The sequence below is a fragment of the Nyctereutes procyonoides genome, unplaced genomic scaffold (assembly GCF_905146905.1).
Source record: "Nyctereutes procyonoides isolate TBG_1078 unplaced genomic scaffold, NYPRO_anot_genome, whole genome shotgun sequence".
Taxonomy (NCBI): Eukaryota; Metazoa; Chordata; class Mammalia; order Carnivora; family Canidae; genus Nyctereutes; species Nyctereutes procyonoides.
In genome coordinates this window covers 51,253,147-51,278,856 of record NW_026575131.1, presented here as the reverse complement: position 1 = coordinate 51,278,856, position 25,710 = coordinate 51,253,147, and the positions used below count along the sequence as shown (strand labels likewise).

Below are 25,710 nucleotides of genomic sequence, written 5' to 3'. Positions count from 1 at the left end.
GCAAAATTGATTCAAACTCTTTGAAGGCAGTTTAGCAATCAGATTGCAGCCTCTGTTGTACCCAACAGTCCCATGTGTAGGATCTCAAATCATTAAAAATAAATAAATAAAATGAGGTAAGGTCTTTCTGTGCTATTGGAACAATCTCCAGAATACTGTTTGCTTTAAAAAGCAAAAGGTGTAGAGATCAGTATATATACTTTTATCTCATTGGAGATACATATATTTCCAAAAAAATGCACACACAATTTATTATGTATTTCACCCTTTATACATGAATGCCTGTATAAAACCTAAATCATTCATAGGGCACCTTGGGACACCTGGGTGGCTCAGCAGTTGAGCGTTTGCCTTCAGCTCAGGTCATGATCCCGGAGTCCCAGGATTAAGTTCCACATCAGGCTCCCTGCATGGCGCATGGAGCCTGCTTCTCTCTCTGCCTATGTCTCTGCCTCTCTCTGTGTGTGTCTTTCATGAATAAATAAATAAAATCTTTTAAAAAATCCATAGGGCAGCAGGATGGCTCAGTTGGTGGGGCAAGTGACTGTTGATCTCTGGGTTGTGAACTCAAGCCCCACACTGAGTGTGGAGATTACTTTAAAAACTAAAAAGTCTTAAAAAAAAAAAAAACTAAAAAGTCTTGGGGATCCCTGGGTGGCGCAGTGGTTTGGCGCCTGCCTTTGGCCCAGGGCGCGATCCTGGAGACCCGGGATCGAATCCCACGTCGGGCTCCCAGTGCATGGAGCCTGCTTCTCCTTCTGCCTGTCTCTCTCTCTCTCTCTCTCTCTCTCTCTGTGACTAACATAAATAAAAAAAAATTAAAAAAATTAAAAAAAATAAAAACTAAAAAGTCTTAAAACAAAACCAAAAAAACTAAGTCACTCGTTTCTGCCCTTTGACATAACTTAAAATATCGTATGTTACTTGAAAATACAAAGTCTCTACTGAAATGTGTTAATATCTGAAAAGTTTTATAATTTTCTTGGGAGGTTCCATATCACACGTTTGAAGATGCAGAAACTATATAAAATGGAAATTTGGGGGGTGCCTGGGTGGCTCAGTTGGTTGAGCATCTGCCTTCAGTTCAGGTCATGATCCCAGGGTCCTTGGATCAAGCCCTGCGCTCAGCGGGGAGCCTTCTTCTCCTGTTGCCTGCAGCTCTCCCTGCTTATGCTGTCAAATAAGTAAAATCTTTTTTTTTTTAAAGGAAACTTTTAGTGGTAGTTGCCTTTGGGGATGGCTGTGATCTGAAGGCAAGAAGTCTTTATGCTGCCATATATACTTTTATAATGCTTAAATTTTTTACCATGTGCAATTTTTATCTTTTAAAAAAATGTAGGGATGCCTGGGTGGCTCAGCGGTTAAGCTTCTGCCTTCAGCCCAGTGCATGACCCTGGAGTCCTGGGATCAAGTGCCACATCGGGCTCCCTGCATGGAGCCTGCTTCCCCCCTCTGCCTGTGTCTCTGCCTCTCTCTCTGTCTCTCATGAATAAATAAATAAAAATCTTTTAAAAAATAAAATAATTTTAAAAATGTAAGTTCCAGGGATCCCTGGGTGCCTCAGCAGTTTAGCGCCTGCCATCCGCCCAGGGCGTGATCCTGAAGTCCTGGGATCTAGTTCCCTATTGGGCTCCCTGCATGGAACCTGCTTCTCCCTCTGCCTGTGTCTCTGCCTCTCTCTCTCTCTCTCTCTCTCTCTCTCTGTCTGTGTGTCTCTCATGAATAAATAAAATCTTTTTTAAAAAATAAATAAATAATTTAAAAATGTGAGTTCCAAATGTTTATTGATAAGTCAACCTATTTGGTATTTTTCCTCAGCAAAAGCACAGGAAAAAATGCTCCATGTTTTAGCAGCCATCCTGCAACTGTGGAAAAACCAAAAGAATCCCACAGAGGTCAAGTCACTTGTCAGGGGGCACAGGCCCAGATTTGATGCCACAGTGTAGCATCTCTACCATACCACCTTGTGCTCTTTCAAATAAATAAGCTAATCTTTATTTAAATCTTTTTAAAATATTTATTTATTTATTCATGATAGACATAGAGAGAGAGAGAGGCAGACACAGGAAGAGAGAGATGTAGTTCCATGCAGGGAGCCGGACGTGGGACTCGATCTCAGGACTCTGGGATCACACCCTGGGCCAAAGGCAGGCGCTAAACCGCTGAGCCACCCAGGGTCCTTTAAGTAATATTTAACAAAATATTCATTCATTCATTTATTTGAGAGAGAGAGAGAGAGCGAGAGAGAGCGTGCGAGCAGGAGCAGTGCCAGAGGGAGAAGCAGACTCCCTCCTGAGCAGGGAGTCCAATGTGGGGCTCAATCCCAGGACCCCATGATCAGGACCTGAGCCGAAGGCAGATGCTTAACCAACTGAGCCACTCAGGTGCCCTGCCTTTTTTTTTTTCTTTTTAAGATTTTATTTATTTATTTGAGAGAGAGTAGGGGAGAGTGGCAGAGGGAGAGAGAATCGCAAGCGGATTCAGCACTGAGCACAGAGCTCAATGTGGAGCTCGATCTTATAACCCTGAAATTGCGACCTAAGCCAAAACCAAGAGTCAGATGCTCAACTGAGCCACCCAGGCACCCTTGGAGCAACTGTTTTTAAGTTTAGCAGCACCCAGGTGCTCCTGCCCTCACCTCCTGAGGGGGGTTCCTAAGTACCATCTCCTGTTCCACCAGCAGACAGGGGTGGAGGGAAGGAAACCTCACATATAAACTCCTTCCTCTGGGTCAGAATCCTGGGGAACAAGGGGGAAAAGAGGGCCTACCTCGCTTGCTCCTTGGGTTGTGACCTACAACCTTCCCTTCTGGGAAGCACCTACCTCCTCCCCACCCCAGCACCTCTAACAACTGACCTTCTGCTGCTCAGAGAGGGGAATGGAGACATCCTTGCTCCTCAAGGGGCATTCACTGAGTCCTTTCATGGGAAGTTCTTTTTTTTTTTTTTTCCCCATGGGAAGTTCTGAATTCTAATTACCAAGGTGTGAGGAGGGGTCTCTAAAGTGAGGTATCCGATCTCCTGAGGCTCCTTCCTCTGTCACCTTAATCTGGAAGAGAGGGTGTCTATGCCGCAGTAGTGGCCTAGTCCTCAGAGTGTGATCCCGAGGTCCTGGGCTCGAGTCCCACATCACGTTCCCCGCAGGTAGCCTGCTTTTCCTTCTGCCTATGTGTCTCCCTCTCTCTCTGTATCTCTCATGAATAAATAAACAAATCTTTTTTTTTTTTTTTAAAGACAGAGAGACAGAGAAGGTGGATGGAGCAAATCAGAAGCGGCAGTTCATTTTCAGAGCGAATCCCTTTAGGCTCACCAAACTGGGAAAATCCTGCAGACAAAGAACAGCCTAATGGTTCCATTGGCAGTGAAGGGGCTGCTCTGGGGCTGAAGGGCAAGGCTGAGATCTGGTACAAGGTGCTCCCTGCAGGGCCGGGGTGACCTTCCTCAATCACACAAACCCGGGTAATCACCCTCTCCTGTCGTTTCCAATTGACTTGCCCATGATGCTGGTTGGCATGCAACCTGGACTCCATTCTAAAGATTGATTGATTGATTGATTGATTGATGAGAGACACAGAGACACAGGCAGAGACACAGGCAAAGGGAGAAGCAGGCTCCCTGTGGGGAGCCTGATGCAGGACCCCATCCCAGGATCTGAGCCAAAGGCAGACCCTCAACCACTGGGCCACCTAGGCGGCCCTTTACAAAAAAAAAAAAAAAAAAGGTTTTAAGATTTTTATTTATTCATGAGAGACATACAGAGAGAGGCAGAGACAGCAGAGGAGAGAACTGGACTCCGGACTGGTGCGTGCTGGTATCCAGGACGTGATCAGGAGGCCGCTTTGCTGACTGTGGTCTGCGCCCAGGTGTGTGTGTCGGGGTGCAAGGGGGGGAAGCGATGGCCAAAGGGAGGGGTGGGCAAACGCTTCCAAGTCCCCGCCCCCAGTGAAGGTAGGGGGCCCGAGATGACAGCACGACTTGACCCAGGCTCCTCCTCGCCCTGAAGCTGAGGCTCCACTGAGAGGCTCCGTCGGGCTCCGGAACGAAAAGTCACCACCCCCATGGGGCGTCCCCGGGCTGCCCTGATGTTCCCACCAGACGCCACACGAGGCCGCGGCAACCCGCACCTTCCAACGAAAGGGGGATCTCTCTGCCCGGCCCCTGACCTCTGACTTTGCTTTCACGCCCCTTCCCCGGCCACGCACAAACCGGGACCCCAACGCGGCCCCACGCACCGACGGGCGAGTATCCTCTGCCCAAACTCGGGACCCGGAAGCGTCGCTCGGAACGGCCAGCCCACGCCTGCCTGGGACCGGAAGAAGACCGGAGCGGTGTTGAGAGAGGAGCGGGGAGGGCGCTTCCGGTTGTTCACTTCCGCTTCCGGCTCTCGGCGTCTACTCTGACCCGGGCTCCGCCCTCGAGCGAGGAGTTTGTGGCGTCGGCGGGTTCCAGGCGATTCGAGGTGAGGGGCTGGTGGGAGAGGCGCAGAGTCGGGGAAAGCGGACGGACCCGGCCATCAAGGGTGTGCGCGTCTGCGAAAGGCGAGGCCGGGCCTTCAGGCGACCTGAGCGGGGAGGCGCGGTCCTGGGAGTTGGGGCCTGGGAGGACCGCGAATCTGGGAGGTTGAGGGGTGAACCTAAGACTCAAACCCGGGGTCTTGGCTCCGGGGAGACCCTGAAGTCCTGACTGCTGCCTTCCACCCCACGCCGTGTGTAGCTCCAGACAGGATGATCGAGGTTGTTTGCAACGACCGTCTAGGGAAGAAGGTCCGCGTTAAGTGCAAGTATCCACCCGCGGCTGAGAGGCCGTGGTTCCTGGGGTGCTTGACGTGAGGCAGGCGTCTCCGTGTGTGCTGTAGGGTGACTTTAGTTAAACCCGGGGAGTGGGCGGGTGGGGGCCTGGCAGGGCGCCTTCAGCCCTGGGATGTCCTCTTCCCCGTTCTCCCTTCCGTTTTCCTTAACTCGTCTGCGCCCAGCACTGATGACACCATCGGGGACCTTAAGAAGCTGATCGCAGCCCAAACTGGCACCCGTTGGAACAAGATCGTCCTGAAGAAGTGGTGAGTGCAGCGGTGCAACTGGGGACTGGATGGGACTGGGCCAGAAGGTTTGGGTGGGGGAGCCCTGTGGGCTTAGGCAGAGCTTCCTCAGCTTGCCTCCTGCATGAAGATCCACCTCAGACTTCAAATTCACAAGGTTTCGGGATCCCTGGGTGGCGCAGCGGTTTGGCGCCTGCCTTTGGCCCAGGGCGCGATCCTGGAGACCCGGGATCGAATCCCACATCGGGCTCCCGGTGCATGGAGCCTGCTTCTCCCTCTGCCTGTGTCTCTGCCTCTCTCTCTCTCTCTCTCTCTCTCTCTCTCTCTCTCTGACTATCATAAATAAATTAAAATTTAAAAAAAAATTCACAAGGTTTCTATCCCACAGGTACACGATTTTCAAGGACCACGTGTCTTTGGGGGACTGTATCCTTTGCGTGACTTCTTGAGGAAGGCTCCGTATACCAGACTTGGTTCTCTTTGTTCGGTGCTGGAGTCTGTATGAGATGGTGCACATAAAGTATTTAACTTAGAATGTAGCACACAGTAAGCATTTGGAAAATGGGATCCAAAAGAAAAAGAAAAAAGAAAGAAATAAAATGGAAGCCGTGTCATGTTGGTTAGGGGCGGAGGGTGGTTGGTGAAATGCTTTGGCTTGGCTTAGAAGACACTTGAAGGTCTAAATATTTATTACTGATCTCTACCTGAGTGTGGACTAGTGGTCAGGGTGGAGTGAGACTCAGGCATGTCTGTTGTGCAACAGGAGCATGAACCTTTGTTTTTTTTTATAGTTCCGATTCTTTTCAAATCAAAATTGACCTAGTTCAAAATGGCTCCCTTGGCCCTGGGTGGAGCCCTCAGGCCACCCTGACCCACCTGTGCAAGATGAGAGGGTGGAGATGGAGCCCACAGTGAGAATTCCTTAACGTTTTTTACTTCAGATGAAATCCACGATGGGATGAACCTGGAGCTTTATTACCAATAGAGCAGAATTCCTTCCATTTGTCCTGTGCTGCCTTCCCCCCGCCCCCTGCTCCTCTCCCCTCTTCACTACCATCTCCCCCACACTGATACGGATGCTTGTTTTTAAAAACTCATGTTAATAAAATCTTAGAAGTTGCTTCATTGTTATCTTTGAATGAGGTCTTTTCTAACGTGGGAGGGTTGTCACTATACTCTAGTACCCAGCAGCTCAATAAAGAGTTCAGGATCCCAACTGGATCAGTGAGGGAAGAGTAAGCCAGCAGCTTGGGAACCTGAATGGAAGCCCTGGGATTTGCCAAGGGTCTGTGAAGGTCGAGAGATCCGTGAGATTATTGGCATCCTAATAGGCCAAGGGGGTCGGTCTGGGTAAGGACAGTAGATACAGTAGTTAGGAATACAGGTTCTGGATTCAGACCGACTATGGTTGGAATCCCAGCTCTGCCACTGATGTGATCCTGGGCCAGGGTAGTTAACGCCTTCATTTCCTTATCCAAACTGGAACTGATAATGTTTACTTATTGCCTTGTTGTGAAATGTGTAGATGAGCTAAAGCATGATTAAGCAGCCACAGTTCCTTGGATTTTGGAAATTCAAGTGAACAGAGAGACTGTGGTTTAGGGTAAGCTTTGATCATTAGTGACGGGATTTGAGGAAGTCACCCTCTCCGATCCTTGGTTTCCTACTCTAAAATAGACAACCAGGATGGCACCCATATCTCAATGAGAATGCAGTTAAAACAGCAGGATGTCTGGCACAAAGTGTTTAAAGCTGTCTCCAGCCTTCCCCAGGTGTGAGTAGACAGGACACCAAACACCCCATCTGTGTTCCCTGGGCCACAGACCCCAGGATCAATGTTGGTCCTTCCTCAGAGCTGTATTCTGGAGCCTTTCTCAGGAGTTTCACCCAGAAGCTTGCCCCATCCCTTTCCCCCTCTCCTGTATTGACCTGGCTGATTTCCTGAAGTACATTAACATGTTCAAGTCTAGCCTTCCTCATAAGCTCCAACTAGTCTTCTGCCTTAATTTCGCTACCAAGCTTCTTGGGATGCAGACCTTCCAGCTGCCTAGGGTCCTACTGGCATGTAGTTCATGGATGATGATCTCTCCTTGGTCTCTGTTAGACGCCTCCCTACCTGCTATCTTGGCTTCCCTTCTGTCCTTAGGACTAGCTCCCTCCTGATGTCAGGAATGTCTCTTTCCTGATACCTTGATCTTCCTACTGTTAAAGTTGTCTCCCCCTGTATTTGTCTACTTAAAAATACCCCCCCCAATTTTTTTTAATATAGCACAACCTTGATAAGGTGGTTACTTGTTAATTTCAAATCAGCATAGAAAAGTACAGGCTGAAAATAAAACCTTTGTCCCATTCTCTCTCCTGAGGTCACGTCTTTTCCAATGCATTTATAGAAACTTTTATTTTTAAGAGGACCATGCTAATATTTGCTTCTAAAAACAATTTAAATATTTTGTTCAAAATTAAGTTGTTTTTTTTTTTTATAAGATTTATTTATTCATGAGAGACAGAGCGAGAAAGGCAGAGGGAGAAGCAGCTCCTCACAGGGAGCCTGATGCAGGACTCCATCCCAGATCCTGGGATCATGCCCTGAGCTAAAGGCAAACGCTCAACTGCTGAGCCATCCAGGTGTCCTTTAAGTTTCTTATTTCTTAACACCCCCCCTCCCAGTGGTAATTTTTAACATATTTAATATATTTGAGTAAATCCAGAAATTTTCTGAAATATAACCTATACTTTTTATACAGTTGGCTTAGTTATGCATTCTTTTTTTTTTAAGATTTTATTTATTCATGAGAGAGGCAGAGACATAGGTAGAGGGAGAAGCAGGCTGCCTGCAGGGAGCCCAATGTGGGACTCGATCCCGGAACTCCAGGATCACAACCTGAGCCAAAGGCAGGCGCTTAACCGCTAGCCACCCAGGCATCCCTAATTATGCATTCTGTAATATATACCATTCAGTGCTTTTTTTTTTTTTTAAGTTCCCAATATGGGACTCGAACTCCTCACCTCAATATTGAGTCACATGCTGTACTGACCAAGTCAGCCAGATGCCCCAATCACTTGCTTTTTTATGCTTTATTTTTCATGTTCCATATAAATTAATCTCATTCTTTTTCATTAGTTTATTGATAATTGCTTGTTTTGCTTTATATAAAAAGACACAGAGGGGCTTTTGTGATGATAGTACTTGCTTGTGTAGAACTGTGGTAGTGGATGAGGACTTTACTTTGTCAACTAGGATGTAGGAAGAAAGAAAGATAGAATGCAGGCTGTCAGATGAATCTGCTTGTATTACAAGTGAATCACATGACCACACCAAAAGGGGTAGGGAAGAAAGGAGCTGACCTAGTAGCTTTGGAAAAGTATTTTGACTGGATACTGTAAGGCTAAAGACAAAAAGAATCATACACAAACACTGTACTCTAAATAAATTCCTCACAGCATTATGATTGAGCAATTCTGGAACTACTTTTGTACACCTATAACCACACATATGGTTGAACAAACAGGTAAATATATTGTAGATAGAGCCAGATTTCTCACTGCTGGAGAAAGAAGTTATAAACAAAACAAGGTGGGGTGAAAGGAAGTGGTTAGAATAAACTCTGTGAGGCTGGATTAGAGTTGGAGGTATTAGTATGGACTCATGTTTTTAGTTTAGTATGTATACAGACATGCAGAAATGTAGATGTATGTATACATACATATATTTCCTTGCTTTATCCCCTTGGACCAGAAGCAGTGACACCCCAGTAGCAATGGGCATACCCAGCACCTAGATCTTAGTTTCTAAATATTCTCCAGTGAAAGGAGCCAAGCCTTCCAGAAGTGATTGGTTCCAGAACTAGGATAGAGAATATACTATCTGAGCCTGGAATATCTTGGGCCAGGTAGTAGGAAGTGCTCCAATAGAAAGGATGAGAGCATATAGAAAGAGCACAGAAGCCAGCCTGTGAACAAGCTCACAGTTTCCAAATTTGGAACGAACTGGACAACCAGATAATAATAGTATTGGACTATAATCAGTAGTATAAAATAAGTATCTTTGAGCCCATACTTATGTCAATAAATAATTGAATGTAAATAAACAAGGGACAACTCTTCATTATAAAAGGATTGCAGTTAAATGGAGAAGAGGAAAATAATAAATCACTGCATAGTAATCATATGATTACCATCATAGTAATGGTAATCACCATTACCATAGTAATTAATTGCTGTAGATAAAGAAATACTGACAGATGCTAAAAACTGGCAGCCATTGGTAAACGTTTAAGCAGAAGTAGGATATTTGTGCAGCCTCAAAGTATCTCCCAGAAAGTATTCATTACAAGGAGGAAAATTGTAAGTTTAGATACTGCCTTAACCAAATGATCAAGGTTAATAACATCACAAGTATGGTAGGCAGACTCTAATGTAGTTCCTAATGATCCTCTTGTCCTGGTATTCACAACCTTGTGTAATCCCTTGCTCTTGAGCATAGACCAGACCTGGCTTTTAACAAATAGAACATGGCAAAAGTGATTGGATATCACTTCTGAGATTAAGTTGCAAAGAGACTGTGGCTTCTGTCTTGCTTTCTCACTTGCTCATTGATGAAAGCCAGCTGCCTCACGGAGAGGCCCCCAGCCAAAGCTAGCAAGGAACTCTGTTCCTCAGCCATCCATCACCCCCTTCACGACTAAATCCTGCAAGCAACCACATGGCCTGCCCCAGTCAAGCCTTCAGATGAGACCACAGCCATTCCTGCTAACACCAGCTAAACTGTGCCTGGATTCCATAGAAACTATGAAATACTAAATGTTAATCCACTAAATTATAGGGTAATTTGTTATGCAGGAAAAGATGCTGTAATACAATCAGTAAAACATATCATTGATCAATATCATTGATCACCTGGTATGAGGCACTGAGAAGGACACCTTGTCTCTGTGATATATTTCCCAATAACAAGTAACCTCAAATCATTAGAGAATACCAGACAAACCCCATCATGACAAAACATCAGAATGAGGGACATTCTGCTTTTTGAAAGTATCAAAGGTCATGAAAGACAAGAAAAGACCTAAAAAATGTCATGAACTGGAGGAAACTAAGGACACACGACAAATGTGTGTCCTGGAACATAAAAAGAATATTAGTGGGAAAACAGGAAATTCTCTTCCAAAGTCTAACTTAATTAATAGTATTGTACTATTGTTGATTTCCAATAGTATTTACAAATGTTTGATAATTATTCTAGGGCAAGGTTTCTCAGCTTTGGCACTGTTGACATTGGGGCGGATAATTCTTTGTTGGAGTTGCTGTGCATTATAGGATGTTCAACAACATTCCTGGCTTCTACCCACTAAATGCTAGTAGCATCTCCCTCCCCACTATTTGTGACAACCAAAAATGCCAAATGCCCCCAGGGAAACAAAAGTGATCCCTTGTGATCTCTGTTCTATTTTTAAAGACTTTATTTTTAAGCGATCTCTACACATGATGTAGGGTCTGAACTCACAACCCTAAGACCAAGAGTCACATCCTCCACCAACTGAGCCAGCCAGGAGCCCCACCTCCATTCTGTTATTATATAAGATGTTAGTATAAGGGATGGCTGGGTAAAGGGTATATGAAAAATCTACACTATTTTTGTAACTCTGCACTAAGTCAAGAATCATTTTTTTTTTGAAGATTTTATTTATTTGAGAGAGAAAAAGAGCAAGCATGAGCAGGGGCAGAAGGAGAGAAAGTAGCAGATTCCCCACTGAGCAGGGATCCCACCTTAGAGCTCAAATCCCAGGACCCTGAAATCATGACCTGAGCCGAAGGCTTAACTGACTGAGCCACCCAGACACCTTGAAAATCATTTTTTAAAAAATATTATGGTTAAGATTATCATATGTGCTTGTAAGAAAAATCAAAATGTTATATTGAAACATAAGATTCTCAATTTTTCCTTCACCTGAATTACCAGTGCTAGTCATTAACATATTTGAATCCAGAAATTTTGGTATATGGTTTTTACACAATTAAGATAATTATACATATTCTGCAGCTTCCTTTTTATGTTTTTTAATGCTTTGATATCTTTCTATAATCTAATTCTTTTCAATTAATGTTGATTTGTTATGCTTTCATACATACTATAATTGCTACACTGTACAGTGACTAGCTTTACTTTTCACTCATCAAACATATTTTTGCTATGAGGCAGATGCTGTTTGGAGAGCATTCTACAGATTAACTCATTTAATCTTTGCATCAAAGGTATATATGAGATATATATATTTCTTATTCTCATTTGCAGATGGAGAAGCTGAAACACAGAGATTAGTTTCTTCAAAGTCATAGCCAGGCTTTGAACCCAAGCGATCTGGCTCTTGAATGCTCTTAACCTACTATATCCTATTTCTTATAGACATGTTTCCCCATGTTTTATATAACTCTGCCTCATTCTTTTTTTTTTTAAGATTTTATTTATTCACGAGAGACACACAGAGAGAGAGGCAGAGACAGGAAGAGGGAGAAGCAGGCTCCATGCAAGGAGCCCGATGTGGTACTCTATGCCGGGACTCCAGGATCACGCCCTGAGCTGAAGGCAGGTGCTAAGCCACTGAGTCACCCAGGGATCCCCGCCTCATTCTTTTTTAATGGTCACATAGGGGTCTAGTTCTAGATGAACTATCATTGAACTCTTCCTTGTTGGTGTCTTTGCCTCTCGTATCTATCTCCAGCCTGTCCCCAGGCATCTCCCCAGAGTCCCACAGGTGCCGCACAATTTTAAGACGATTCAAACTGAGCTCATCATCCTCCTACAGGCGCATCCTCCTGTGTCGCCAGCTAAGTGGCCATGCCAACACCCACCAGTCACCCAGGACAGAGGCAGGAGCCAGCCCGAGAGAATAAGTAAAGTAGGCTCCAAAGGAAGTAGAAGATGTTTGGTCAGTGGCACAGGGAAAGGGTTAGACTCGCAAAAGAAAAAAAAAAGTGGGGGGACAGCTTTGGACATCTGGAGGAAACAGGTGGGGAGAAGGAGGATGGAGGAGCCAAATTTAGGCTTCTTCGCTGCTCATCACCAAGGCAACTGCGTTGCTACGGCAACAGCTAAGGCAGCACCGCCTCTTTCAAGTACCTCGTGGGCTGCCGTCACCTCGAAACCACCCGGACACTTCCGCATAAGGGGGCGCGGGCCTCCGGGAACGGCTTAGGAAGGCGGGAACTACTGCCGCAGTAGCCAATCGGATGGGGCCTGCGGCGAAGGACGCAAACGAGGTGCCCGGACTTCTGTGAAGCTCGCCGGAGGCTGTGGAGAAGGACGGGCTCCAGCCCCTTCCCTACCAGTTAGCGGCCGAGGGAGGAAGGGGGCGGGGTCCGGGTGAGGCCGTACGGGGGCGGGACCCGGTAGAACGCACGGAGGATCCGCCCGGTCTCGCCGCTACCCAATAGAAAGCCCGAAGGCCTCTCCGGACTGCTCGGGCGCCCAATGAGCATCGTGGCCGGGCCCCGGGGCGAGGCGGGCCGAGCCAATCGGCGGCGGCGGTGGGCGGGTGCGGGCGGCATAGGCGGTGCGGCGGAGGCGGAGCGGGCGCTGCGGCAGGAGGGAAGATGGCGGACGAGGAGAAGCTGCCGCCCGGCTGGGAGAAGCGCATGAGCCGCAGCTCAGGTGCCGCGGGGGTCGGGGCTGGGGCGGGGCCGCGCGGGCCCGCGGGAGCAGGGCTCGAGCTCGCCCCTGGGGCGCGGCGCCGCCGCCCGATTCCCGTGGGGTCTTGGCTCCTCCGCGTCTTCCCAGGGTAACGGCCCGGGCCCGCCCCGTGGGGGCTGCGAACCTCAGGAGCGGGGATGCCGGAGGAAACTGAGGCAAGGGGCGGGGCCGGAGAGACCCAGCGCGCTGCCGGGGGTGGGGGGCGGGGGCGGGGGGCCGGGGATCCCGCAGCACTCCCCCAGTGATGGCCCTGGCCCTGCCGATCCCGCTGACACCTTTTGGCCTAATGCACCCGACGTCCCCGGGGACCGTCTCTGCACCCTGCTGGGCCCGGGGGGCACCCCGGGGAAGGACACCCCAACCCCACGCTCAGGGCGTGGCCCCAGAGCGTTGCCGGGCCTCGGGCCCACAACCTGCCCCTGCTAACCCGCCGACCATCCCCGCCTAACCCGAGTCTGTCGTTGCCGCCCGGTGGATGGACCCTGTGCCGGGAGCCCGATCTGAGGCTTAGCCACAGTAATAATACCCGTAACCGGGCACGCTCATCTTACCGCCCAGCCCTGTGCCAAGTGTGTTTGGAGTGTGTTCTCTCTCTCTCTGAATGACCACAACTCTGGGAGGTGGATGGTTATCACGTTTTGCAGGTGAGGAAGCTGAAGTCAGAAAACTTAAGGAGCTCCCCCAAGGTCATTCATTTCAGGGGGTGGGGGCTGGATTAGAGTCCGGTCAGTCTGACAGCAGAGCCCGCCTGCCCTTGTCACTGCAGACCAGTGAGGAGCAGGCCCAGCATCTCACCGCACTGCCTCCCCAGCCCATAAAAATCACAGTCACAGTGATATCTGCTCATTGAAGGCCAGGCCCTCTGGTGAGCACTTTGCACGGATCATCACTGTTCTCCACATTAGCCCCGTGAAGTTATGTCCTTAATCTCTTGCTTCATCCCCACTTTTCAGATGAGAAAACCAAGGTTCATGGAGAGAGAGGCCATTGCAAGGTTTTAGGGTCGGTCACTGGCTCAGCTCTCACTGAGCTCGCTCCAGCCCTGCTCCGTGGCCACAGCTGACAGCATGAATCTGATGCTCTGCCCGGTTCTGGGCCCCCTCTCTGGCCATTTCTGCTCGGCTCCACCCTAATGGTCTTCCTCAGAGGTGACCTTCAGTGCTTCACGGTGCTGGGTGCCAGTCGTGCAAAAATCTCAGCCCCTGGAATGATGCCTGGGCTCTCCTGGGTTCTACCTCAATCTTCTCTCTTGTGGCCTTCCCTCCTTCCTGCTCCTTGGGCCCTGGATAACGTTTGACCCCCCTGTACTGCTGGTCCATAGTTGTGCAGCGCTGTACACCGGGCGCGGGTTAAGAACAGAGCTTTCGTGTTTGGCAACCTGGGTATGATTCCTGCCTCCAGCCATGTGTGCCTGGGGCCAAGTGTACACTCAGGAAACATTCCAAAGGTGTGGAAGGTGAGGCCTCACTTCTGTCGTCTACAGGGAGATGATAGCTGTCACGCTCCTAATGTGTACTGGGCACTAGTCTAAGTGTGTTACCGCTGTGAGCTCACTCAGTCCTTAGCACAACCCTACAGGCAGGGACTGTTGTTATCTGCATTTTACAGGTGACAGAATCAAGGCCCAGAGAGGTTAGCTCACACAGTGAGTGACAGCCAGACTTGAACAGGCAGCCTGGCTGCCTGTCCCCACACCAACTTTGTCTCTCCTGTCACTCTGGGTGGTTTTCCTCCTTGAAGTCACTAATAACTGAAGTTATGACATTGTCTTATTTGCTTGTCTGGGGCCTGCCCATCCCCATCTAGAATGCTGGCTCCCTCGGGGCCTGTAGCTCGGGTGGACTCAGGGGATTTGTTGAATGAAGGCGTCCCATTGGCCGGTCCGTCATCTTGGCCTCCGGGTGGTGTCCTTTGAGCAGGTTCCAGCTGAATTCCTGTATCCCCCCTCCTCCAGGCCGGGTATACTACTTCAATCACATCACTAACGCCAGCCAGTGGGAGCGGCCGAGTGGCAACAGCAGCAGTGGCAGCAAAAATGGACAAGGAGAGCCCACCAGGGTCCGCTGCTCGCACCTGCTTGTCAAGCACAGCCAGTCCCGGCGGCCCTCATCCTGGCGACAGGAGAAGATCACCAGGACCAAGGAGGAGGCCCTGGAGCTGATTAATGGTGAGCAAAGTTGGAAGCAGGTTGGAGTGGGGGGAATGTGGGAAGAGGTTGTCCCCTCATTGGGAGCCGGAGCCAGCCTCGTAGAAATCACACCAGGCCCTGCACCCCAGCTAACTCAGCTGTCAGCGTTGGCTGCCACCGAACTGCCTGTACGTGACACAAGCCTGGACTGCGCAGCTGCCTCTCCTTTTTCTTTCTATTTGGCATTTGAGGGTGAACCGGGTTAGGAGAGGAGGACCCAGCCTTGGGGGCTGGCAGCCCTGGGTTCAGATGGTGGCTATGCCCTGTAAGCTCCAGGGGGAGCTTGTGTCATCTTGAGACTCAGTTTTCACCTCTGTAAAATGGGTGTTGTCACATACCTGCCCATACCTGGTGTGTAGGTGCCAAGAAAACTATGAAATCAGCAGCATTTAGCCCACTAGGGACATAAGTTGCAGAACCCTGGTATGGAGCTGCCTGGTGTGGCTGCCACTACCTACACATTTAAATTAATTAAAACTAAGCCATATTCAAGATTGGTTCCTTACTCTGGCCACACTTCAAGTGCTTGGCAGCCACAGGTGGCTAGTGGCTGCCATCTTAGCACAGATATAAAACTTTTCCATCCTTACAGGAAGTTCTGCTGGACAGTGCTGGGCTGGATCTCACGTGTGGTTTAATCATTCAGACTCTGGCACCACAGACCCCAGGCCCTTCCTGGGCTGCTCTTACCCCATATGACCTGTGCCTTACCCAGACCTTGACTGCCTGGGTTCCTATCTGGCACTGCCCAGCCCTGGCTGTGTGACCTTGAGCAAGTTACTTAACATCTCTGAACCTGTCTTTTTACTTGTAAGATTTGTGTTTTGATGATAGAACCTACCTCCTAGGACAGTTGTGAAGACTCTGACCTCATGCAGTAAAAAGCATGAACGTAAAGCATGAGTCACAGTTCCTGGTGTCTAGTAAATGTCCTCTAATTGCTAACGGTCATGATGATTGTTGTTAGGAGCACAGGCCTTGCAAAGTGCAGACCCGGTCAGTGTTGGCGGTTGTTTGACTGTCATATTACTTGATCCGGTATTTGGGCTGCAGGATATTATTTACACCCACACACTTCCTGCGGTGTCCTGGCCCCTGCAAGCCTCACACGGCGGCCTCATGGAGAGGAGCAGAGCTCATGCGCAGATTCTGGAAGGCAGGTTAAAGAGCTCGCCTCCTGAACTCTGTGAGGGCTCTCTTCCCACCATATTCCCACCACTCTACACACAGCCTGGCCTACACTCTGTCCTCACGGCCTTGTTTCATGAACAGCAGGGAGCCAGAAGTAAAGGCCTGGGCAAGGCCGTAGCTTGGGCTCTGGGGAAGGCTGTGCAGGGGACTGAGGAGGATGAGACCTATCCCAGCAAGACTGAGGATGAGACCTATCCCAGCAAGGTTGGGGGGGGCCCTGAGTGAGCAAAGAGTCCGGGTTCTTTCTGGAGACAGCAGGAAAGCTGGCCATATTTGACTGGGGGTTTGGTTCTGCAGTGCCTTGCTTTCAGGAGAGAGCAGTGTGGGGTGTCAAGGGCCAGGGATGCTGGGAGGCCCAGAGCCCAGGCTGGTTGGATCTAACATTGAGCAGCTGGGGGGAGGGGTATGCTGCCCCAGGGAAGAGGAGGAGGTTAGTGGAGAATGCCCAGAGAATCAAGGGGTGACCTGGGTCCTCCCAGCTCAGGTGGTCCCTGTTCTGAGGCTTGGGAACCCACAAGAGTGGGCAAGAGGCGGACCATCTGGGAGAGGGTCTAGTTCTGCAGAAGAGCCAGGCCAGAGCCAGAGACCTTTGGGACAATCCTGGCAAGAGATGGCAGGAGGCCGAAGCAGTGGGTATGGCTGGGAAGAAAGGCTGTTAGGCCTCGGGGACTGCCTGGGAGGGGCAACTGAGGATGCCTCCCCATTTCCAGGATGGATAGGTGTGCGCCTGGTGGGCTGTTACTGTGGGAGGATCCTGGGGCTGCTGAGTCAGTTAGGTCTTGGAGAAGGGGGATCTGGGACGTGCTCCCAGAAAGCTGTCAGGCCCTGGAGTCAGTGTAGACTCTGGAGTGTTAGCAGGGGCTGGAACATGCATGTACCTGTGCAGATGGCCCGGGGGAGCTATGGGCAGAGCTGCAGCTACAGGCAGTGTGATGTGACTGGCCAGGGAGAGGGGAGCAGATTCCCAAGAGGTCAGGAGGCAGACTCAGGAGGATATGGTAACGGGTTAGCTGGGTGGGGCAGGGTGAGGTCATAACTAGTGTGGCTCATCCTGGAGTCACACACAGATAAAGCCTGGTGCCAGCTGTGTGGCCTTGAGCAAGTATCTCAGAGCCTTGGCTGCATCATCTGTAGAATGGGGATAGGACATGAGACCCAGGGGCCGGCCAGCGGTTGACGGCTCAACAGAGCAGTGGGCTCAGCGCCCAGCGCTTAACATCTACACAGGACCCTGGTCATTCAGGCCTGTGTGGTTGAGGGCCCAGGTCAGGACAAGGCATCTGCCCCTTCCTTGAAAGAACTCTGAGCAGGGACTAGGGAGCCTGGTGGGACTTGGATGGGACTCAGGAGCCTGGTGGGCTCAGCATGGAGACCCTCTGGTGACCTTGGCCTGTTTACTCAGTGTCTTGAGATGAGCTGGGACAGACCCCTCAGGGGTCATTAGGAGAAAGCTGGGAGATGGCCCAGGCCACGGAATGCTTTGTAACCAGACACTCATGTACCCTGTCAGCAAGCTTCGGGTGTCCAGGCCTGTTTTTCTCTTCTGTGAAAGTGGACGCTCCCCCTGTCCTGGGCTTGTTCCAGGTGATCAGGAGATCAGGATTTGGACTCGAATCTCATCAGTACCCATTTAGGTCCATCGCCCCGAGGGGACAGGCTGCCTGCAATAAGAACCAGCATGTCCGCGTTTTCTGCTGAGGCTCCTTTTCCTCTGCAGCTGCTGGGCTGTGGCCAGGCCCTGCCAGGGATCTGGGGACCAGCTGCCTGTCATTGCCAGTGTCCTTGTCTAAGGAGGCCAGGCTGTGGAGAAGCCCTCTCCACCTGCTTCCCATCCCTCCAGCCCCACATGCCTGGGACCTAAAGGTCCCAGGGAGGCCCTGGTGTGAGTAGCAGTCTCCTCAAACATGCTCATTCCCAGGGTCTGCGGGTCAGTGAGCTCCTTTGGCCTAGCGTCCCCACCCCAGGTTGGCGAGTCCCTTCCAGTCTACTGTCTTCAGGCTGAGTCTCTGGTCTCTCTGGGCCCCTCCTGCTGGATCTTCGGTCTTCTGGGCAGATTTAATCCTGTCCACTTTTACTTGGTCCAGGCCCCTTCCCTTGTCTGTCTCTAAACCTTTCTAGGGGTGCCTGGGTGGCTCAATCGGTTAAGTATCCAACTCTTGATTTTGTTTAGGTCATGATCTCAGGGGCCCCACATTGGGGGTCCAGGCTAAGTGTGGAGCCTGCTTAGGATTCTCTATTCCTCTCCCTCTACCCCTCCCCTGCTTTAAAAAAAGCAACATCTTAGAATCAGAGACCACTGATTTGTTTACTCACTTTCCCTAAACAATTGTGGTGTATTACCTTGGGGTGCTGTAACAGAATACCACAGGCTGGGTATTTATTTTCCACAGTTCCAGGGCTAGAAGTCTGAGATGAAGGTTCTGACCGATTCAGTTTCTGGTGAAGACTGTCTTTCTGGCTTGTAGGCAGCTGCCTCCTCACTGTGTACTCACGTGGCCTTTCCATGGCATGTGCATGTGGGGAGTGAGGGGGAGCTCTCTAGTGTCTCTTCTTATAAGGACCCTAATCCTATGGGACCAGGAGGTCTCCCTTATGACCTCATTTATCCCTGATTACTTGCATGAAGGCCCGTCTCCAAACACAGTAATTTTGGGGATTGAGGCCTCAACATACGAACTTGGGGGGGACACAGTTCAATCCCTACCACATGGACTGACAGCTAGTAACTGTCAGGGGCTTGCGCTGCACCAGGCATTTTCCAGCAGTAACCGTCCCTCCTGCTAGCCCTCAAGGGTGGGAGCTGCTATAAACAGCCCATTTTACAGGTCAGGCGAGTATCCCTCTGAGAGGCAGTCACCCACCAGGGTCACGGAGCTCGGGATGGGTAGAGCTGAGATCTGAATACAACAGTGGGGGAGTCTAGAGTTTACCCGCCTCGGCCTCAGAGACGCATAGAGCAAGCCAGCCTGTGACCTCCCAGCAGCGACAGGTGCACTTCTGTCATGCAGCCAGTTTCAAAGGCCCCCCAACTCCCCAGATCAGGTAAAAGTTCCCTGCTTCAGATGGGGAGCTCCTTGAGAGGCTGCCCCCCAGGATCTGCCTCTCACCTGGAGCACCCGTTGGATGGAGTGCGGTCTCGGTGAGGGGTGTTGAGGCAGTCCGGCTAGGTCAGGGCATCGCCAGGAGGGTGGCAGGGGATGTTTGGTATGTGCTTCCTTTTCCTCCCCCCTTGAGCATTTGGATCTAAGGCACAGAGGAAAGAGACATGAGATTCCAGCATTTCTGTCTAAGGAGCGGAGGGGTGGATCCCTCTCCCTCCTTCTCCGTGGCCTCTTTCTGTCTCATTTATTCATGAATTCCTTCAGCATTAGCGAGCACCTGTTCTGTGCACAGGGCCAGGTGCTGGGAACACAGCAGCGACCAAGGCCCACTGGCCCTGCCCTCCCAGTCTGAGGCAGGTGACACACAGATGGGACACTGGCAAATGTAGGGGGGCACCTCCCACAGCGGGGTCTTAGGAAAGACTCCTGGATGAGGCCAGAGGACAACAAATGAGCTTCCTATGGGAAGAGACCATTAAGCAAAGGCCTCGAGGTGGCAGGGGCAGGGCAGATTGAGAGGGCTGTCAGCGGGGCTGGGGTAATACTGAGCACAGGGGATGCACAGGGGCCTGAGGGTTCCCTTGCATCTTGGCTTGTGGCCAGACTCCTGACGGGCAGCTTCTAGAAAGGGGAGATGAGAAAGCAGTGATTTTTGTTTGTTTGTTTTTAAGTCACTTGAGGCTCCTGTCCAAGCAGAACGTTTCCTGAGAGTTGGCTGATCGGAGGAAGATTTGGGTGCTATGAACTATGGCGGGCAGAAACTTGGCTTTTATTTGATTTTTGGGCTGATATCTGTGTGTACCACAGCCAGGCCATCTAGTCTCAGGGATCCCTGCTGACTCACGGCGTCGGCTCCTGGAGGATGCGGCAAGGTGGTGCTGTACTGGGCTCGGCTCTGCAGGTGCGGGGCCTGTGCCCGGAGGCGGGCAGGTTACAGCAGGGAACACTGTATGCACAGGATTCTCTGGCCAGCGAATCGAGGTCCAGACAAGGGAAAGGAGGAAGAATCTTGAGGCTGCCCAGGTGAGGCGAAGAGATAGCCCGGAGTCCAGGGAGTAGAGAAGTCTCGGTGATGTCCAGTTCAGGCTGGATCACTAATGGGTGCAGCCGGCACTGGAGGGCCACCTAGCAGCCCCAGAGGGCATGGTCAGCCCCAGCAGGGGCATTGCAGGCAGAAGCCACCCCTGCCCATGGAGGGTGGGGCTCATGTCACACTGGCAAGCTTTTCTGACCAGGCAGCCTGTCCATGACAAGATGCACAGGCGGGATAGCCCAGGGATGGGCAAGTCACACAGAAACGGGGGAGTCTTATCACTGAGACGCGTGGCCCTTGTGGATGGGAGAATTGTGACAGCACCTGACATTTGTCAGAGTCTCCATGGCAGGCACACTGTGCTGTCACTGTGGTCTGCTGGCAGATGACTAATGGGCCAGCAGTAGAGGGATGGTCGGGACATGGGGATGACAGGGTGACGGGGACAGCAGTGGAAGCCGCCCAGTGGACCAGATACCAGGACCCCGGGTGCTGCCATGGTGTGGGACAGGATGGGGTGATAGGTGTGTTGTCACAGTTGTGCTGTTTCAGTTGTGGTCATAGCGGAGTTTGCACGAGCTCAGCAGGCAGATGGCCCCGGCTGGGTGTCTGGGCCTCAGTTCGCCAGGTGGCTTAATCAGCAGCGTCCCTGTGGTGCTCAGACAGGAGCAGTGGAGGGTGGTGTGCAGAAGCCCACTAGCAGGGATGACAGGGTGATTCTCACACCCGGGGTGGGCTGGGTGGGTGTGCAGAATGTCCCCAGGAGGGATCCCTGGGTGGCGCAGCGGTTTGGCGCCTGCCTTTGGCCCAGGGCGCGATCCTGGAGACCCGGGACCGAATCCCACGTCGGGCTCCCGGTGCATGGAGCCTGCTTCTCCCTCTGCCTGTGTCTCTGCCTCTCTCTCTCTCTCTCTCTCTCTCTCTCTGTGACTATCATAAATAAATAAAAATTAAAAAAAAAAAAAAAAAGAATGTCCCCAGGAGAGTAGCTGTCAGGGAGGCCACGTGGGACCAGGGTGGTCTGGAGCTGCATGTCCTGGGAGCACACCCTGTGGCTGCGCCTGTGGGTGCAGGGACAAGACTGGCAGGAATGTTCCTTCAAGCGCTGGGGTAGCTGGTTGGAGCAGGATGGGGCATTTCGAGGAGGAGAGGGTGGGCTCTGGCTCTAGGGGCTCCTGCCTGGAACCTGGACTCAGGACTCAGGGTGCTCTTCCTCACCACGCAAACACAGCCTTCCTATGTGCCCTGCTCCCCACATATGAGTCATATAGGTGCTCAGTGCAGCCTCAGCCTTCCCCCACCCCCCGCCCCCAGGAGATGAGTCCCCAGTAGAAGCAGTTTGTACCACACACAGGATGCATCCAGTGTGATGCCACCACAGCCTTTTAGAGCAGCTGCAAGAATGGTGTCGGCTGCTGTGGGGCCATGTCCATGGAAATGACACATGTCCTGTCTCGGCTGCCTTGTGGTCTCTTCACGACGCCCCACTTAACAGCCTGGGCCTTCCTCCCAGTTTTGATAGGTTGGACAATTGAGGCTCAGGGGATCCGCCAACAGCTCCTGTGGCAGAGCCGGCCTGGTGCCCCGGCCTCCTGCCTTTCTCCTGGAAACTTCTAGAAAATTTCCCCATCAGTGCCCTGTAGGATCTTGGCAGGGCCCTGGGTCCCAGCATCCCTCTTCAGTATCTGCCCTGCTTTTTGCCCTCCTCCCCAACAGGGCCTAGAGGTAAAGATTTTCCCCAAAATACGTGTTGGGGTGTGGGAAAAGGTCATGTTGTGTTCATGTTATGTCTGTAGGGGGCGGGAGGTAGGAGTGGCAAAGGGAGCTGGGATGGGGGAACGGGCTCTGAGACCAGTGTGGCTATTGAGGCCGCCACAAGGTCAGGGTGCGCACACTTGGTGGGGGGGGGGGTGTTCATGAATGTGTGTGGAGCAAGTGGTCACCCTTGCAAATAGGGCAGGGGTTGCATGCCTCCTTTCCGAGGGAAGTGCCCCCTCCATCAGGAGCCCCCCACTCCATCCCACCCTCCCTTTGACGAGAGGTCTCCCTGTATGTCCACAGGCTACATCCAGAAGATCAAGTCAGGAGAGGAAGACTTTGAATCTCTGGCCTCACAGTTCAGCGACTGCAGTTCGGCCAAGGCCAGGGGAGACCTGGGTGCCTTCAGCAGAGGTGCGCAAGGAGTGGGCACTACCTGGCCCTAGAGGAGCCTCTGTCCCAGCCGCCAGGATCCCCCTGCCAGGGGGAGGTTGGGAGGGGTAGCCCCGGCTGTGCAGGTCTTCAGGGTCCACCAGGTGGCAGCACAGTCCCGCAGGCTCCAGAGGGACTCCCACTGCTGGGGGTTTGGTTGGGCTGCAGAGCCCTCTGCCTGGCTTCCTTTCCCCCCTGCGGTGGGGAGTCCGTCTGTGGGTCCCTCGATGGCAGTTGTCCCTATCATGGACACGGCAGGGTAGGTACTTGGCTGCCGTGTGCCTCTCCTCCGGTTGGGGGGTGTAAGGCTGGGTCCCCAAAAATGCCCCTCCCAGCATCACCCACAGGAGTGAGGGGAGGAGAGTTCAGCTCAGCAGCCCTGAGTTTAGGCCTATAGGGCTCAGGCAGTGGAAAGGGGGGAGCAGAGGGGATCAGGCCACCTCCTCCTCCTCCTTTCTCTCCTCTTCCCCCTCCATCTTGGGGTCTGCAGAGCATCAGGGAGGGGCCCAGGATGGGGTGAGGAGTGTGGGAAGAGCCAGCAAGGGGCTGTCAGCTGCCTGTGTGCCCCAGGAGGCAGGCAGGACAGATGATGCGGCAGGGGCTGGGAACGGGGGCCCAGGGAGACGAGTTCATCACTAAAATGTGCCTCCCAAGTGCACAGCAGTGGCAGCAGCTCTGCCTGCCATCCCTCATGCTGTCCTCAGGCTTCCTGGGGCCTTCTTAATGGCCCGCCGCCCCACTGACAGGGCCATAAACCATGTGATGGATGAGCGTGAGGCTCAGCGCAGGTAGGAGTCCCATCTGCCCGCTCCACCTGGTCCTGGCCTGCGGCCGGGTCTTGACCCCCACACACCATCGCTCACACTTCCCCAGGTCAGATGCAGAAGCCATTTGAAGATGCCTCCTTTGCACTGCGGACGGGGGAGATGAGCGGGCCCGTGTTCACGGATTCCGGCATCCACATCATCCTGCGCACGGAGTGAGGGATGTGGGTGGCTCAGGCCTGGCCTGCAGGGTCGGGTGGGGCGGGATGGGTGGCTGGGCCCACAGACTCTGCTCCCTGCTGTCAGCTGGCCAACAGGTGCCCCACCCTGCTGACGTCACAGTATTTATTGTTCCCAAAATGGCTGAGAGGAGCTCTTCACCACTGGGGGCCCCCTCTCTGCCCCTAGTTGGAGCTGTCCCTGTCAGACTCCCCTCCCCTTTAGGAATTGACTTCAGAAGGGCAGGTGAGTGAGGAGGCTCCCAGACGGAAGGGGTGGGGGTGACCTGTCCCAAAGAGAAGGCCTAGTCAGCTGAACTGCCCCTGTGTCCCTCCTTGCCACCCAGGTCCAGGATGGGGGCAGGACGGCCTTAACACTGTTTCTGGTTATGCTATGTTCCTCTATTCAATTGCAAAAAGCAAATGCTCCACGTGGGGCCCAGGCTGCCCACCACCTTGGGGTCCTCACTGAGTGGCAGTGCAGCCCCCTTCGCATCCTTGATTAAACTTGGAACCACTACTCTGCTGTCCTGTGTCTCGTTCCCTCCCCGCTGAGGTGAGGGGGGAGCTGTCAGAGGAGCCATCATCTTCCACCCTCCCTGGTGTCCAAGTATCCAGACTGCATTTCCTCCCTGAGAAGCCTCCCTTCATCCCGGGGAAGGAGGGCTCCTAGCAGAGAAGTGGGGTGCCAGGGTGCCAGTCAGTGCCAGTGGTCCTCCAACTTGGGTATTGAAGAATGTTCGAGAATGCAAGGGCAGTGCCCTGACCTCACATCTCTGGATTTAGCAGGTCAGGGTGGAGCTGGGGATCTTCAGGGGATCGTTGGAGAGCCAGACCGAAGCCCCCCTGCCCTGAGTGCCCTCTGCACCTATCACCCCATGCCCTCCATACACAGGCCACTCCCAAGTAGAACAGATTAGACCCAGCACCCTGATCCCTGCTTTCCTGTTATTACAAATGCTTCTGGCACGATGTTCCCGGGTCCTGCCTCCTTCTCAGATGCTGTTACCTTAGCAACATGGGACCAGCCAGGAAGAGGGGTGCTACCACCAGGCACTTCTGAGAGTGGGGATCCTGCCCAACCCTCTGGGGGAGGGTCCGTGGGGAAAGGGCCCTCTTGGAGCAGAGGGGGTCTCTGTGGGCAGAGAGAGTAGAGGCATCTCCCAGGTGGCCTGTGGGTGTGGCCCTCCTGCTTTCTGTCCCCTCCTCACGGCCTCCCCTGTGCCAGGGCCTGGGCTGGGGGCGCACTTCAGTCACGGGGCTTATCAGTTTAGCCCACTCTACCCCCCTCGTTCAATGGAAACCAGCCCCACCCCAAGGGAGGCCCCTACGGCTGTGTCTCATAAACGGTCACCTGGGCCAGCTCCCATCTGGCTGGTTTCTGGAGCAATCGCTCTCTGCCTGCTGCCTGCCAGAGTGTTTGTCATTAGGAAGGTTTAATGGGCTTCCTCTCCACAGAATCTCCCGTCACCTGTGGGGGCCAGCAGGCAGGCGGCAGCACCCCCGTTTGCACCAACAATTCTGTGTGACGGGGGAGCGATCACACCCTTCCTGACTCGAGCCTCTGGGAAGGAGCAGAAATGAAGAGGGTGCACGGGGCTGAGACGCTGCTGGGGAGTGGTGTATGTTTTCCTGTGTGGGGTTGGCAGGGAGATGGTCTTTGTAGCGTTCTCTGTCACTGGGCATCTGTGCGTGCGTGCGTGTGTGCATGTGTGTGTGTGTGTGCGTGCACGGGCAGCTGTGTGACTGGTTATCCCTCGGTGTGTGTCCTGTGTGACACGAGGAGTCCCCCTGACTGGGTGTGGCCACCCCCTTCATCTAGCTGTGCAGCGGCCAGAACCCAAACACAAAAGAATGTCGCTGTTAGATAAACATGCCTCCGAGGCCACTCAGCGTCGGGGTGATTCATGGTTAAGTAGCTGTGGCTTCCCTCACCTGCTCCGCATTCCCACCCGCTGCCTCTTGCCTGGAGGCGGGGTCATAAATCCCAGACCTTCTGGACGGTGACAGCGGTGCAGTCTTCCCTCCAGTCCTTTTGGCCTCGTGTTTCCCAGCCCAGAATGCCCTGGCGCCAGGGCTGCAGGGAGGGGGGAGGGGGGGTTCCACTCCTCTGCCACACGCACCAGCTCAGGCCTGTGGCCATGCGGCAGGGCTGGACTGGGTCCCCTTATTAACTTGGGGTACCGCAGGCTCTACCAAGGATAAGATGGGCTGCAAAGCTTCCCCGGTGTCACCAGGCACAGCGTCCACAAGGGGGGGAAGTCAGAGGTGGCAGCAGGCAGCCCGAGGCACAGAGGAATCCCG

At 52.4% G+C, this 25,710-nt stretch overlaps 2 protein-coding genes across 2 annotated transcripts; both read left to right on the top strand.

Moving 5' to 3' along the window:
- Nucleotides 1–4,311: 4,311 nt before the first annotated feature.
- UBL5 (ubiquitin like 5) lies at nucleotides 4,312–6,159 on the top strand. Its single transcript, XM_055343920.1, has 5 exons — nucleotides 4,312–4,458; nucleotides 4,713–4,779; nucleotides 4,972–5,055; nucleotides 5,423–5,460; nucleotides 5,976–6,159. The coding sequence occupies exons 2-5, from the start codon at nucleotides 4,724–4,726 to the stop codon at nucleotides 6,017–6,019; spliced, it is 222 nt and encodes a 73-aa protein (XP_055199895.1). The 5' UTR covers nucleotides 4,312–4,458; nucleotides 4,713–4,723; the 3' UTR covers nucleotides 6,020–6,159.
- Nucleotides 6,160–12,556: 6,397 nt separating this feature from the next.
- PIN1 (peptidylprolyl cis/trans isomerase, NIMA-interacting 1) lies at nucleotides 12,557–23,926 on the top strand. The gene is made up of 4 exons (XM_055344947.1): nucleotides 12,557–12,682; nucleotides 14,676–14,888; nucleotides 22,296–22,406; nucleotides 23,298–23,926. Exons 1-4 carry the CDS (start codon nucleotides 12,625–12,627, stop codon nucleotides 23,405–23,407), a joined length of 492 nt encoding a protein of 163 aa, XP_055200922.1. The 5' UTR covers nucleotides 12,557–12,624; the 3' UTR covers nucleotides 23,408–23,926.
- The last annotated feature ends 1,784 nt before the right edge of the window (nucleotides 23,927–25,710 follow it).